This window comes from Rhinolophus sinicus, chromosome 6 (assembly GCF_057876585.1).
Source record: "Rhinolophus sinicus isolate RSI-liver-muscle chromosome 6, RSI-T2T, whole genome shotgun sequence".
NCBI classification, from domain to species: domain Eukaryota; kingdom Metazoa; phylum Chordata; class Mammalia; order Chiroptera; family Rhinolophidae; genus Rhinolophus; species Rhinolophus sinicus.
Window position 1 is genome coordinate 12,564,763 of NC_142506.1, and position 14,333 is coordinate 12,579,095.

The window sequence follows — 14,333 nt, forward strand, 5'->3', positions numbered from 1 at the left end:
GTTCTTTAACAAATAAACTGCAAGGAAAAAATAGAGAGACAAAATAACCAAGACAATGTGTGAACCTTGCTTTATTCCTAATTTGAACAAACCAAGCATAAAAAACAATTAGATCAGGGAAATTTGAATAATGACTAAGATATATGGCAATATTTACAAAAGATTAATTTTTAAAAAGTGTGCTAATCGTACTATGGCTATGTTTCAAAAGGGACCCTTATCCATTACAGACACACATTGAAATATTTATGGAGAAAATGATATGCTTGGGCTTTGCTTTAAGATAATGTAGTAGAGAAGTAGGAGCTGGGATTTTAGATAAAATAGGAGAGCCTGTTAGTTGATGATCATAGCCAACCAGAGTGCTATAATTAGGACTTCATGCACTTCGATATTTTTATGTATAGTTGAAATTTTCCACAATAAAGTAAAAAAAAAAAAAAAGCAAACAAAAAACCCCCACAAAGTTCTACACACCATATCTAAGTTTAAAAGAAACTTTTCCTCATATGACAATAAAATACTGAATGAAAATTTGGAAAATTTTACTGGAAGTTAAATTTCTTAAAAATTTTTAATGTCTTAAAATACACATTACCTGGTCACAGCAAACACTTTGTATAATATGCTAGAGCTTTCAGGTGGAGGCGGCAATTGATATTTGCAAAACAGAGTATCACATTCCCAGGCGAAGATGGAATTATCTTTAAAACAACTGAGGATGGTATTACTTAATGGTAGAAAGAAAACCTGAAGAGTGAGAAAAAAAGTTATTGTTTATATAAGGATCACACAGTCCTATTTAAATTTAAAATTATACAAGTAGCCAACTGTTCTTTTTCGAAAGTTATTTTTTCTTAAACTAGAGAAAAAATGCATTTACGATATTTGATGGGATAATACTGATATTTCACATAAGCTAAAAAGAATAAAAAATAAAAAACAGGTGACTGCAATGACTATGCAATTCATAAAATACTAAGTGACAATTGAAAATATTTAAACTTATAAAAAATTCAAATGAAACTAATGACACACCATTTTATGTGTATCAAATGTACTTAAAAATACCACAGATACATATATACAAACTATATACTGACATATGTATTATACTTATAAAGTATATGCTAATATAAACTGTATTAAAACCAAACTACTGAAAAATGTTAAACACATGAAATGTTGGTGAAAGTAGAGGAAAAGGGCACCGTCATACACTGCTGTTGGTATTAAAAACCGGTTAAAAATATTGTACAACATATCTCAACAGCCCTAAAAACATGTATCTCTTCTGAACTAGTCAATCTGCTTCTAAAAGTAAAAAAATAAATGTATATAAATGTTTGTTGAGCAATATTTATAAAAAAGTAAAAAGCTGAAAACAAATACATGATCACATTTTACTAGAGATTCAATTTATTTAATGGACAAATGAGACTGAAATTGATAGCAAAATTGAAAATATCATTCTCCTCATTTCTATTTTTTATTACATAAGCACTAAACAATGTTTACTTTTGATAAATTTTAATTAAAATTGACCAACATTTTCTCATGAGAGTTCCAGTGGCCTCAAATATAATTTTGCATGTCATCTGTATAAAACACACAAAGGGAAGGAGGGAAGGAAAGGAAAGCAGGAGAGCAAATGGAAGAAACCAATGCCTTACGAACAAAGTATTCTGGCCCATCCTCTCAAAATAAACACCCTCAAATAGCTTGAGCCATCTCACATGGTTTGAGCCTTAGTTACATCTCTAGGGATTTATTCATTCCCATCTAGAACAGCCTCCGCAAGTGCATTACAGCTTACTGTAACACTCTCATTGTTTCTTCTGGTGTGTCTTGGCAAGCTTTATTACTTTTTAAAACACACGACTGTTTCTGTGTTGGAAAGAGAGGAGCAGGGACTGAGTCGCTGGAGCACCTATAAGAGTTCCTGGCCTCTCATTCTGATCCCTGACTCGTCACACACCTTCACAATTTCAGTAGTGTCAGAAGGAAGCCTGTTTTCTTTTGGAATGCTGCATTACTTAGGGGTGAAGTGTTCAGCATCTTTAACACTGGACTGGAGTGTCTGTTGAGTATTTAGAATCTGGATATGGCCATCATCGCAGTTAATGAGAGAGAGCAGGCCAGAAGGACTCTGCCCTGGGGAAAAGCAGGATCAACACAAATCTACCATGGCTTTTCCCCAGGGTTAATAAGGCACCTATAGAAAATACCTCTGCGACTTTGCATCTAATATGTGTTACTATTATATACATACAGTTAAGAAATGCTTCTAATAGTTAATGATGGTACCATAAAAATTTGAGAAGATAGTTAAGTCACAATTTTGGTAAAAATAGCTCCAGGCTGTTATCATAAACTCTGTTTTTCTCAATAATGTAGGGTACTAAAAAAACAAACCCATAATACACACATACATAATGCCCTATGGGACATACTAATTAAAACAATCTACTCAGGATTAAGGCTAATAAGACATAATAAAAAATGCTAACTCAACTACTACCCTTTCCTGACCCAGCTTCTCACTTTTGTCCTTGGCTCATTTTGCAAAGACAATCTCTGGAAGATCTTTTGCCAAAAGATTCAGGAAGACATTTACAGCATGAAGGTCATATAGAAAGAATTTGCAATGAATACATTATGATTTATAATGAAGGCATTAAAATATTGTTTCAAAACCGATGTCAAAAAAGTGACAAGATTTTTATTATAATTAGCAATATTTTTCTGGAAAAGTAATAAAGTTTATTCCTACCAGGAGAAGCAAAAGCATAAAAGTTAATGAGCATCAACTGCTATTTTAGGGGAATGGCTGTCACAGATTATTGCCTACATGATTATTCATTACTAGATTTGTGATTTTAATTGCCAGATTTTAATGATTATAAAATTGTTCCTAATGAATCATGTCATTATTTAGATAGTGTCATCTCTTGACAAACATAAAATGCTTAGAAAAAACTTCAAAAGCATTAACAAAATGTACTTTTCAGAGGGTTGAGTTACAAGGATGGGGGCTGTAGTTTTTCCTTACACAGTGTGAAAAGCCTATGCTTTCCAATTCATTTTTGAAAGGTATGTGAGCTCTTTTCCAAGTTTATAAAGAGTTCAGGACAGTAACAAGAGCAAGTTAAGGTCAAATGTACAATTCAGTAAAAGTTTTAGTGAGTGTATACAGAGACTGAATGGTATACAGAGACTGAATTAAGTTCAGTAACACACTCTTTGTTAAAACATTTTGATATCCATCATAAAAGTTTTTCCGATACATAGTGAATCACAGTAATCAGAAATCCTAGGATTTATTCCAAAATCCCTAACAAAGAGCTAAATAATCTACCTTCAAGCATCAACAAAAGAATAAAAATTTACCAATATAAAGAAGAGTAACTGGTTTCCCTGAGAGGCAGTGCACTGGGTGTAATGGAATTAAGACAGGTTTGGATTCAAAGTGCAACTCTCGCAAGCTATGAGATGCTGGGCAAAGTACTTAATGTTTCCGAACTTCAGTTTCCCCATTTGTACCATGAGGATAACAGTATCTATCTTTTAGGATTATTTAAGTTTAAAAATAACAAAGCGTACATACTAGGTCTGACCATTAAGTTCACGAACTTGTTGCAATGATGTTGCTAACCTTTTTTTGATATCAGAGGGATTATTCATTAGGAATTTGTACAAACTGGACACAGTTAACCAAGTTTACTATTTGCAAGTGCTGAAAAGGCTGCAAGAAAGTTAGACAAAATGAACTTTTTGCCAACAATTCATGGCTCTTGCATCACGACAATGCACCAGCTCACACGGCACTGTCTGTGAGGGAGTTTTTAGCCAGTAAGCAAATAACTGTATTGGAACACCCTCCCTACTCACCTGATCTGGCCCCCACTGACTTCTTTCTTTACCTGAAGATAAAGGAAATATTGAAAGGAAGACATGTTGATGACATTCAGGACATGAAGGGCAATATGACGATAGCTCTGATGGCCATTCCAGAAAGAGAGTTCCAAAATTGCTTTGAAGGGCGGACTAGGCACTGGCATGGGTGCATAGCTTCTCAAGCGGAGTACTTTCAAGGTGACCATAGTGATATTCAGCAATGAGGTATGTAGCACTTTTTCTAGGATGAGTTCGTGAACTTAATTGTCAGATCTCGTAGTAAGTACTCAACAACTGGTCTCTATTACTATTAGTATTAATAACTGCTATTGCTAGGTACAAAATCAGTGGGAAGATGTTGGAGTGCTAGGTTCTTTAAAAACCTTTTGAAATCAAAGGGCCACAGTTCTTTATCTGGAACCCTTGGGACCAGGTGTCCTCCAGAATTCAGAATTATTTCCGATTTGAGAAAGGTAATATGATACATATTCTGCAGTATTATGTGGAACCCCTAGGTGACCTGGAGTGATATACCCCGTACTCAAACATATTCATATTTCAGCTCATGTCAATTCAGTTCAGGCTTTGAGCTAAATGAATTCAGGTAACATCAGATTTTGCCCAAGTGACTTATTTAAAAAGTTTTGGGTTTTTGAATTACTAATAAGGAATTGTGCATATGTTTAATGTAGTTAAAAAAACAGTTACATTATGGCTCTTTAAGAAGATATCTAATTGCACTGAGTGAATCAATCCCATAACAGAGCTAAATATATAACAATAATAGACAACAACAGTAGAAATCGCAGCAGCTGCAGCTCACTTTTACCAAGCACTTACTATATAACAAGCATTCTGCTGAGTGCCTTCAAATTATCAGTCAATCCTGAAACCAGCCATGAGGTCTTATTACTATTTCCATTTTACACATACAGTAAATAGCTTGTCAAAAATGTTTAACATGAATTTACTCAAGCCTTTATACTTCCTAGTTTACAACAAATATAGGTGAGAGAAGGAATTATATGACATAGTGATGAAATAGTTAAGACAAATCCAGAATGTGGGGCATTTTTCAAGATAAGCAGCCTCGTCTCTCTCTCTCAAAAAAAAAAAAAAAAAAAAAATATTAATGTTACGGAAAAAAAATGTTGGGAGACTGTTTTAGATTAAAAGAGCCACCATAAAATGAGACCCATCATATCATCTGTCACCATGCATCATCAAAAAAAAAAAAAATTATAAAAGTTCTGTTTAAAATATAGAATCAGAACCTAGAATAAAAATTTAGGTTTAGTAAAAACTTGATAAGAGCAAAAGTTTTGCTTTAAGATTAATTTACAATTATCTCCTATTTCCAACAGAATAAGCCAGGAGTGGCAACCATCTAAATCACCTCCAGTTTTTGTATTGCACAGGAGCTAAGGTGAGTTTTTATATTTTCAAATTATTTCATTTTAGATGGTGATATAAGTAGACACATAATATCCTCAATTTCATTTCTGGCCTGCAAAACCAAAAACATTTACTAGCTGGTCTTTTGAGAAAAAGTTGCTGGTAACTTATAAACTATGCTGTTTTATTATTTTAGAACAATATACTTATATACATACTGCATATTAGACAGACATTTTCTACACTTAATTTCATTCTATCACTAACATGTGAGTCCTACTTTTCAAACTAAAATGTCTACATGTCCAAGCAAGGTTAAAATTGGCAACTAGCCAGTGCATATTCATTTTAACTTTATGGTAAAAAGAACAGATGGTTTCTGTGTCCTTGTTTCGTAACTGTTTCCATTGTGGGTTCAACTCCCAGTGCTCTCTTCTTTAGAATTTAAAATTCAATTTAAGAACTAAAGCAATTAAAGAAGAAACAACCTACTAAGACATTTGGCCTAAATCTCTGATGAATGATCAGGCTATATCTTTTATCTTTTTTTAATCTTTTTAAAATTATAACAGGCAAACTAAAGAACTCTGAGATTTCCATGGAGACTACAAAATAAATTTTTGGTTGACATGTACTGCTAGCTGCTCATGCTAATAACCAAGAAATTAAAAGCAATACTGCATGTATCATATAACCTGAAGCAAAATAATTAATCATACAGGAGACTCAGACAACCCTGAAAACAGTATTTAGCTAATCAAATAGAAAAATAAATTAAACCTTAAAGGCAAAAGAAATGGATTTTTTTTAAAGTGACACGTATACAATAGCATACTCATTAGTAATAAGAAGGAACAAACTACCAATACATACAACATGGATAAAAATAAAAAACATTATGCTCAATGAAAATAGCTTTACACATACCATTATTGACTAGCTCTATTTATGTGAAATTTTAGAACAGACAAGACTAATCCTGGTGGAAAAGCATCACAGTAGTGCCTACCTGGGAAGGGACATGATGCAACTTTCTGGGATGATGGTAAAGACAGTAGGCGTGCACAGGTTACAAAGGTGTACGTGTTTGTCAAAACTTGACAAATGAATACTTAAGATTTGTGCATTTCATTATATATAAATTTTACATCAACAAATACTGAACCCGAGTCAATTAAATGCAAGTTTAAGTATTTATGGGCAACATGGACAAGTATACTAATATCTGCAATTTACTTTAAAATACAAAAAAAAAAAAAAAGAAATTAATGAACAGAGGGAGAGAAAGATGGCTAGATCCATAATTTAGTATAGTAACATAAAGGAAAGTCTAGAACAGGAAGTGCTAATGGTAGAATCTAGATGGTGGCTATACATGTTCTCACAGGAAATTCTTACAAATCTGCTGCATGCTTGAAGCTCTCGTTAACAAAATGTTGGGGGGTTAAAATCTGAAAACCAATCAGCTAAATAAAACCTATCAAGTTGCTAAAGTTGAAGTTACACACTATACTAACAGTTGAAAAACAAAACTCAGTAAGTTATAAATTGTAACCACAGGCACCATCTTCAACTCTTCAGGCCACGTTACTTTGCTTGCGGCTAAGTTAGGAGATCGCAGGTAAGTGGGACAAAGGGCATCCTGGCTCCAACGTCATCTACACATCCTGCTGACCACGAAACTAGCCCGAGAAACACAACAGACTAAGATGGCCCCGCCACTGACCTTTTGTATGCCCACAGACTGGAGAATATTCAGCTTTCTTTTTCTCTGAAAGGTATCCAAGTCCCAAAGCTGTGCTGTATCAGAAGAAGTAGTGATGGCATATCTCCCTGATGCATGCACAGAGATCGAAAATACTGATGATTCATGGCCTCTCATCCAGCTAATTAGCTCCTTGGTGACTGTGGTAAAAAGTGAAATAGTTATACGGGTAAAACACTATATATCACGCAAGAGTTAATTCAACTGATGGCCAGGTGTTATGAGGCACCTCCATTAACATCTACAAAAATGGAAGCCTGTGGCTAGTTAATGAAGTGCATTATGGGACACGTTAGTGACATGTGTACCATGGAGGTATGAGCAGGTAAGGCCAAAAAAGGGTTTAAGAACAGCCTTAAGGGTGGTGCTAGGGAGCTTGGGCTTTCTCTTGTGACGTATAGTTTCACAGTAGAGAGTTCCACATCTGGTCTGTGTTTTAGGAAGACCATTTTTAAAGTATATGGTGGATGTATTGGAAAAAGGGAAGAGATGAGAAAAGATGACTAGTGTATTTGTTGCTGTAATAATCCAGGAAGGAGATAAGGAGGATCTAAACTAAGGATGTGGCAATGGAGAAAGGAACAAATTCAAGAGCGATGATGGAGAAAATCAAAAGGCTTGGTGATCAAATGCATGTACTGAGATAAACAGGAGTTAAGAGTCCAGTGGTTCTGGGTTAGTTATATGAACAGATAGTGATACTATTAACTGACATAAGAAATACACAAGGAGGAACAGTTAGCAGTGTGGGAAGAAGAGATAATGAAATTGATTTTTAAAATTGATTCTGAGGTGCGTGCGTGCGTGTAACATACAAGCAGAGAAAACGGTCTGGTAGGAAAAATACTAAAAACCATTCATGATAATTGTCACTGGGTAGGAAAACCATAAGTGATTTTTATTTTCTCTTTACGTTTTTGTGTTTCCCAGTTTTCTATGGTAGGCATGCTTTAATATTATGATCAGAAATTTTTTCCTCCAGAAAGATGGAACTGAGGAAGAGTCAGAAAGCAAGATGTAAATCTGGGAAACATTAGGATACAAAGTAGGCCAAAAACAGAGGAACAGATAAACCCTCAGGGAGAGAGCAATGGTTTCTAAACACCAGCCTAAAGTCTGACATTAGTTAATAATCAATTTTTCACTGGTCTTCAGTGAAATGAGAAAAATAAGGATAGTGTAATGAATTTTTCATAATGCTAAATTTATAGAACTACTTTTTAATCTAGTATTATATCCTTCTAAGTTTCTTTATGTTAAAAAAAAATCCCTTGTTTTATGTAATGAAGTTATATTGGGTTTTTTCCCCCTCTAATGACAAATAGTAAAATGGGTTCTTCTACTTTTTCCTTTTAATTGGGTCAAAAATCCAGAAGTCCAGGAACCACTAAAATTAGCCGGGAGAGACTACTAAGAAGCAGTCAGAAAGGTGGGAGCAGAACCAAAAGACAGAAAACAGTATGAAAACTAAGACTCTTAAAGTGACCCAAAGTGTTAAATGCTACTGAGAAGTAGGATGAAAGTATAAAGAAGACTTAAACAATCAGAGGTTACTCATGACCTTGGAGACAGAAGCCTCAGTAGTGTGCAATAGCGGGGTCAAGAGTTATTAATGGAATCCATTGATGGACTTGGCAGTGAAGAAAGTGATAGGATGACCGTGTATTTGTTAGACTACTATGAAGAAGATACATGCATAGAAAACAGACCGGAAAGATAGGTCCCTGTTATAAAAACACTGCGTCTGTGGCTATCCCTGAAGGATGAATGCTTTTTCTTTCACTTGCCAGAGAGAGCGCAGTAGTGATTAAGAGCAGGGACCCTGCAGCTAGACCAGCAGATCAGGAATCCTGGCTCCACTGTTTATAAGCTGTGCGATCTTGGTCAACTTACTTCTATGACTCAGTTTCCTCATCTGCAAAATGGGGATAATAACAGCATCCATCTCCAGGGTTATCATGATAATTAAAATTAATATGTATAAAGTCATGGAACAATACTTGGCAGAGTAAACACTGTTAGCTATCACTATTATTATTATTGCTATTATTGTTTATATCGCTTTCTAAATATGATAACGTATTGATTACTTTAATAACAAGAAAAAAACAACACAGTTGAGATAGCTTTTTTCTAAATAAGAGGTTCAGCTTCCAGAACTCTCAGTTCTCTCTAGGAATTTTCCCAGTGAAAGGAGGGTCTCTGTTATTCGAGGCAGGTCCCTCAGACAACAGCAGATGGTTTAGGTAAGGAGAGAACCTCCGAGTGGGGGCTGGCCGTACCAGAAAGACCAACCATGGGAGTGATTAGAAGTGGGCCACATGATATCAGCCCAACCTGACAGAGAGGAGGGCTAGAAAGTGAGTTCAACCACACGGGCAATCACGCCTCCATCACGGAGCCTCCATAGAAACCCTGGACACCAGGCTTGGGGGAATGTGTTGGCTGGGCGATACTCAGTGTGGACAGCCACACATCGATGCTGGGAGGAGGACATATCTCTGAGGACAATGGAAGCCTCCCATATCCCGCCCCACGCGCCTCTTCTTTGGCTGGTTCTAGTTTGCATCCTTTTGCTATATGAAAACTATAATCATAAGCATAGTGCTTTCCTGAGTTTTGTGAGTTATCCTGGTGAATTATCAAACCTGAGGGTAGTTGTGGAGAACCCGGAATCTGTAGCCAGCTGATCTGATGTGAGGACAGTCCTGGGACCCCTGAACTTATGGCTCATGTCCGAAGTGAGGGGTGGCCTGTGAGGACTGTTCCCTCAGACTGTACAGATTGGCAAACTCCTTGCAATATTTCAGTCTATATTTTACTCTGCTTTGAAAGAGAAATAGGAAGGCTTCTTACCTGTATCGAAACATTTAATAGAATAATCAGCTAATGCCACAAGGAATTCAGACTTCCTACGAAGATTAAAGGCCAGGGCTGTGCAAGCTTGTGCTGTTCGCTGAACAAGATTAAACCTATTAAGAGATCATCGCGTTAGTACCAGAAATTCTCCCAACAGCCAAAACGTTATGTCGGAGGCGTCCTTAGAGATGAAGACAAAGAAACCCAGAAAAATGAGCTCCCATTTTGACAGGCCAAAAATAGACGAAGAAGAGTGCTACGTGCCATGTAAAGGAGTTTCGCTTTTACTTACACAGAGTGGGAAGCCAGCAGAACGATCATCAGACATGTCTTTCAGGAAGAGGATTCTGGCAGCAATGGCAAATGGACAGAGGGACAAGAAGAGATCATTGAGAAAGCTACGCTAGAGAATCTCCCTAGAGTTCTGGGTATACAGTGGAAAGGACAAACAGGACAGATGTCAGAGGTGCATCTAACATGGGGTGAAGAGGGAGAAAGCAGGCATTTCTCACGTGTAAGCTGGAGGTAAGACATGCCCCAAGGTTGTTGTATGATTAACTATAGGATGATTCAATGTAGTGACATACATTAAGTGCTTAGCACAGAGCTAAGAGTTTAATTTACAAAAACAATTACGTTTTCAAGCTTGGGCAAAAGAGGAACAAGTTTGGGGGTAGGAAATAATAAGTCTGATTTTAAACATGTTGAGTTTGAGGCCCTTGCAAAACACTGAGAGTTGTGCTGTCCAAAACAAATACAATGCAGGCCATCTGTATGATTTAAAATGTTCTAGAAGCCACATTTAAAAAGTAAAAAGAGAAGGGTCAAATTAATCTTAATAACATATTTTACTTTAATTCAATATGTATCTAAAAGATTACCATTTCAACATCGAATTAAAAAATTAATGAGATATTTTACATTCTTTTTTTTCCACACTAAGTCTCAAAACCCAGTGTATATTTTATGCTAACAATACATCTTAACTTGGACTAGCCACCGTTCAAGGGCCCGAGAGCTACACACAGCTGGTGGCTACCACCCTGGACAGCCACTCTGGAAGCCAGCCAGTAGGCAGGAGGAGCAGATCCGAGCCTACAGTAGCTGCATGGCAGCCGAATGAAGCCCGTGGTTGTGGTGATGAGACGATCAAAGCGAATACCTGGAATGTGGAAGGAAGCAGGCCAAGGCCAGATGCTACAGTAACACAACCATACAGGGGTACACACTGGAAGAAGAGTCAGCAAAACAAGGGAAAAAATCATCGGAGAGGTAGAAAACCCGGAAAACATTGTACCTTGAAGCAGAAGAAAAAAATTTCAGGGAGGAGGGAAAGACAAAAGTATTTAATAAAGTGAGAATTGAAGCGACCATTGGATTAGGCAAAAACGAAGGTTTTGAGGAAGTCCAGTATAGTGGATTTTAGAATCAGATGGGCCTGACTTCAAGTCTCTACTTACTCCTCTCCGCTCAGCTGTCAATAGTTGTAGAGGACAGTGGACAAAATAAAAGAGAGGAACACGCATGGCGCAAAGTCCTGGGGGTGCAAAGGAGGGTGAGGAGGGGGTTTGGCTATAAAAGACAGATTAGCACGAGAAGGCAGGATCACCGATTTTTACGATAAAGTGGGAAAGAGGTATGGAAGGCTGAACTTACAGATGTATTTGAAGTGGTGGTTGGGGAGGAAGAGAAGCTTGAAGGTGTTTATTTTCTCATGAATTAGGAGGCGAGGCAGTCAGAGGAAGAGCAGGGGTGAACAAACACAAGGAGACAAGGAAACTGGCAAAGGTTGGGAATACTCGAGAACCAGAGAAGTAAGTGAGCAATAGATAAGCAAATGAAGCACCATTAATGTTGAAGTTCATTATTCTGTAAATCAACAATTATTTTTATTTCATTTAGCAGTGACAGCAAGGAAGAGAGTTGTGTTGATTTCAGTTTGGGAACTGGCAGGGTAGGTCAGGCAAAAGTAAAGGGTGGGAGAATTGTGATCGTTACTTTTTTGGTAAAGACAGAAACACGATTAACAGATTTCTACCTAGTTAAACAGATAAATAAGTCACACATGACCTCTTTTTTTCCTGAACTTTTTGAGAATAAGCTACCAAGATCACGCTCCCTACAAACAACGGAATTCTCCTCGACAGTAACAATACAACCATCAAAATCAGAAAATTACATTTATATATTACCACCATCTAAGCCTCACAGCCCATTCAATTGTGCCAGTTATCCCAAGAATGTCCTTTACAGCAAAAGGATCAGTCTAGATTCATGCCTTTACTTGTCATGTGTCTAGCCTCCCTCAGCCGGGAATAGTTCTTCCGTCTTCCCATAACTTTCATGACCTTGACTCTTTGGAAGATTACAGGCCAGCTTTGTTATACAATGCCCTTAAATTAGCTTTGTCTGACGATTCCACTGTTTAGATTCAGATTACATGTCCTTGGCAAGAATATCACAGAAATGACACCGTGGGCTTTCCACTGCATCTTATCAGGAGGCACAGAAGTTCTGATTTGTCCCACTACTGGTGACTTTAACTATAGTCATTGGATAAGGTGGTGTTGGCCCAGCTTCTTCGCTGTAAAATTACTCTTTCTTCTTCTGTAATTAATACGTATTTTGTGGGGAGGTACTTTGTGACCACGCAAATATTCGCTCTCATTAAACTGTTTGTTGATTGCAGCATGGGTTTCTGTTTTATTCAATGGATATGACCCATTATTATCATTATTTATTCTGATACTCAAATTGTCTCCAGTGTAGCCAGAGGGAGCACCTCCAAGCTGACTTTTATGTCCTTGGGAAACATCCTCATCATTCTTTGAACAATTCCTTCTTTCTGGCCACAAAATGTTTACAGCTCATCGTGTGCTTTCCCTGCCTCCATCCTGAAAGTGGCCATTTCTGCAAGAATCCCTGATTCCTTTTAGTGGAGAGTGGTATTTAGAAAAGAACCAGGCACTGGGTATTGCTGCTCCCAGGTCCTGTGACTGGACAAAGCTAGGAAATATGTATATATATAATTCTTTCACTCTCTTATACACATATCTCTACTTATTTCTATGGCGGTCTATGCACACGCAAAACCAGAAGTTCACACAGATACATCCAACTGCAATCTGGTACCACAGGGTTCATTCTAGTTTTCTCCCTTTCTGTATCTATAACTCCCCTTTCTAACAGGAACCCGGCTCCCACTATCTTCAATATATTTACTCATTTGATCAAAGCCCCATCTTTCCCATGGTCGCTCCGTCCCTCCCCCTGCAGACCCCTTCTGACTTTCTGGCTGGGTGGACACAGGTCTCTCCCACCTAACCCCACTGCACAGGTGCCTACCTGATCGGTCTCACTTGATCGCTTTTGTACTAAATTGTTCAGCAAAGGAAGAGGAGAAGGCGAAGAAGCATGAGCATCAGTACTTTAAGATTCCTAGATCTAGTATACTCTGACAATATCGTATAAAGAAACTGTGTTCTTTCCAAATTGCCCACTGAAGTACCAGACATTAACTGATAAACTAGCAATAATATATTTTTTTTAATTTAAGGAAAAACAAGCTACTAGAGATACTGTTAAAACCAGAACTTTCATTCTCTAAAAAACTCTAACCATATTATCTTTTTATCCTTTCCCACTTTCTTCCATCAGCACTTATGACAGTTTTTACAAGGTACCTGAAATATAGTAAGAACTTAAACCTTGCTATGAATAGTAGCAGGGACTAAAATAGTCAGTGAGTGAATTAATACCATTAAATAAGGTTAAGTATTAAAAGTATCACTCACCTGTTCCCAGACAAGTCAAAAACATAGATATTTCCTTGATGGTCCCCAGCAATTAAACAATCACCTGAGCTATCAAAAGCCACATTCAAAAATCGCAAAACTTTGGGAAGATAATCGGAAGTGGTGTGAATGATATTCACTATAATTCTATAAAAAACAAAACAAACAAACACATTAAATTCCGTCAGGCATTACTTGTTATTATACAAACTACGGCTTTTACAGTATACTTCCCTAATTTTGGAATTATTTTGCCTACCCTTTCTTCCCTCCCCTACTGCTGCTGCTCTTTCTTCTCTCCTAGAAGCAATCCTACAATTTCTGAAAACAGTTCAGAAAGTTTTTCATTATCAAAGTAGCTACTGTTCATTTATTTGTCAAATATCTGAAAACTTACTATGTGTCAGACACTGAACAAGCCAGGAACCAAGAGTAATTGATGGACATGGGTCCTGCCCGCAAGGAGCTTTCAGTTTAGTGATACAGACATTAAAGAAATATACATATATATGAACAGATTTATAAGCTGTGACCAAGTGATATACAATAGGATATAAGAGAATGTACTTCTGATTGAGTAGTTGTTAAATTGTTACATGAAGCAATAGCCACACACAATTACA

At 36.9% G+C, this 14,333-nt stretch overlaps 1 protein-coding gene and 1 long non-coding RNA gene across 8 annotated transcripts in view; one reads left to right on the forward strand and one right to left on the reverse strand.

The window, feature by feature from the left end:
• Positions 1 to 10,705, forward strand: part of LOC141567895 (uncharacterized) — a 48,113-nt gene extending 37,408 nt beyond the window's left edge. For 2 of the 3 annotated variants that reach the window (XR_012490875.2, XR_012490874.2), the window contains exons 3-4: positions 5,262 to 5,323; positions 6,874 to 7,070. This is a non-coding gene — a long non-coding RNA (uncharacterized LOC141567895). Of the gene's footprint in view, positions 1 to 5,261; positions 5,324 to 6,873; positions 7,071 to 10,212 lie in introns of those variants that run through there. The other variant, XR_016021506.1, reaches the window with a different exon arrangement.
• Positions 1 to 14,333, reverse strand: part of TBC1D31 (TBC1 domain family member 31) — a 65,696-nt gene that overhangs the window by 33,914 nt on the left and 17,449 nt on the right. For 3 of the 5 annotated variants that reach the window (XM_019717830.3, XM_019717680.3, XM_019717755.3), the window contains exons 2-5: positions 13,711 to 13,857; positions 9,914 to 10,029; positions 7,019 to 7,197; positions 599 to 750 (exon numbers count right to left, since the gene is read on the reverse strand). In XM_019717830.3, coding sequence (XP_019573389.3) covers positions 599 to 750; positions 7,019 to 7,197; positions 9,914 to 10,029; positions 13,711 to 13,857 — 594 coding nt within the window. The remainder of the gene's footprint in view (positions 1 to 598; positions 751 to 7,018; positions 7,198 to 9,913; positions 10,030 to 13,710; positions 13,858 to 14,333) is intronic. The other 2 variants (XM_074316851.2, XM_019717915.3) reach the window with 1 other exon arrangement.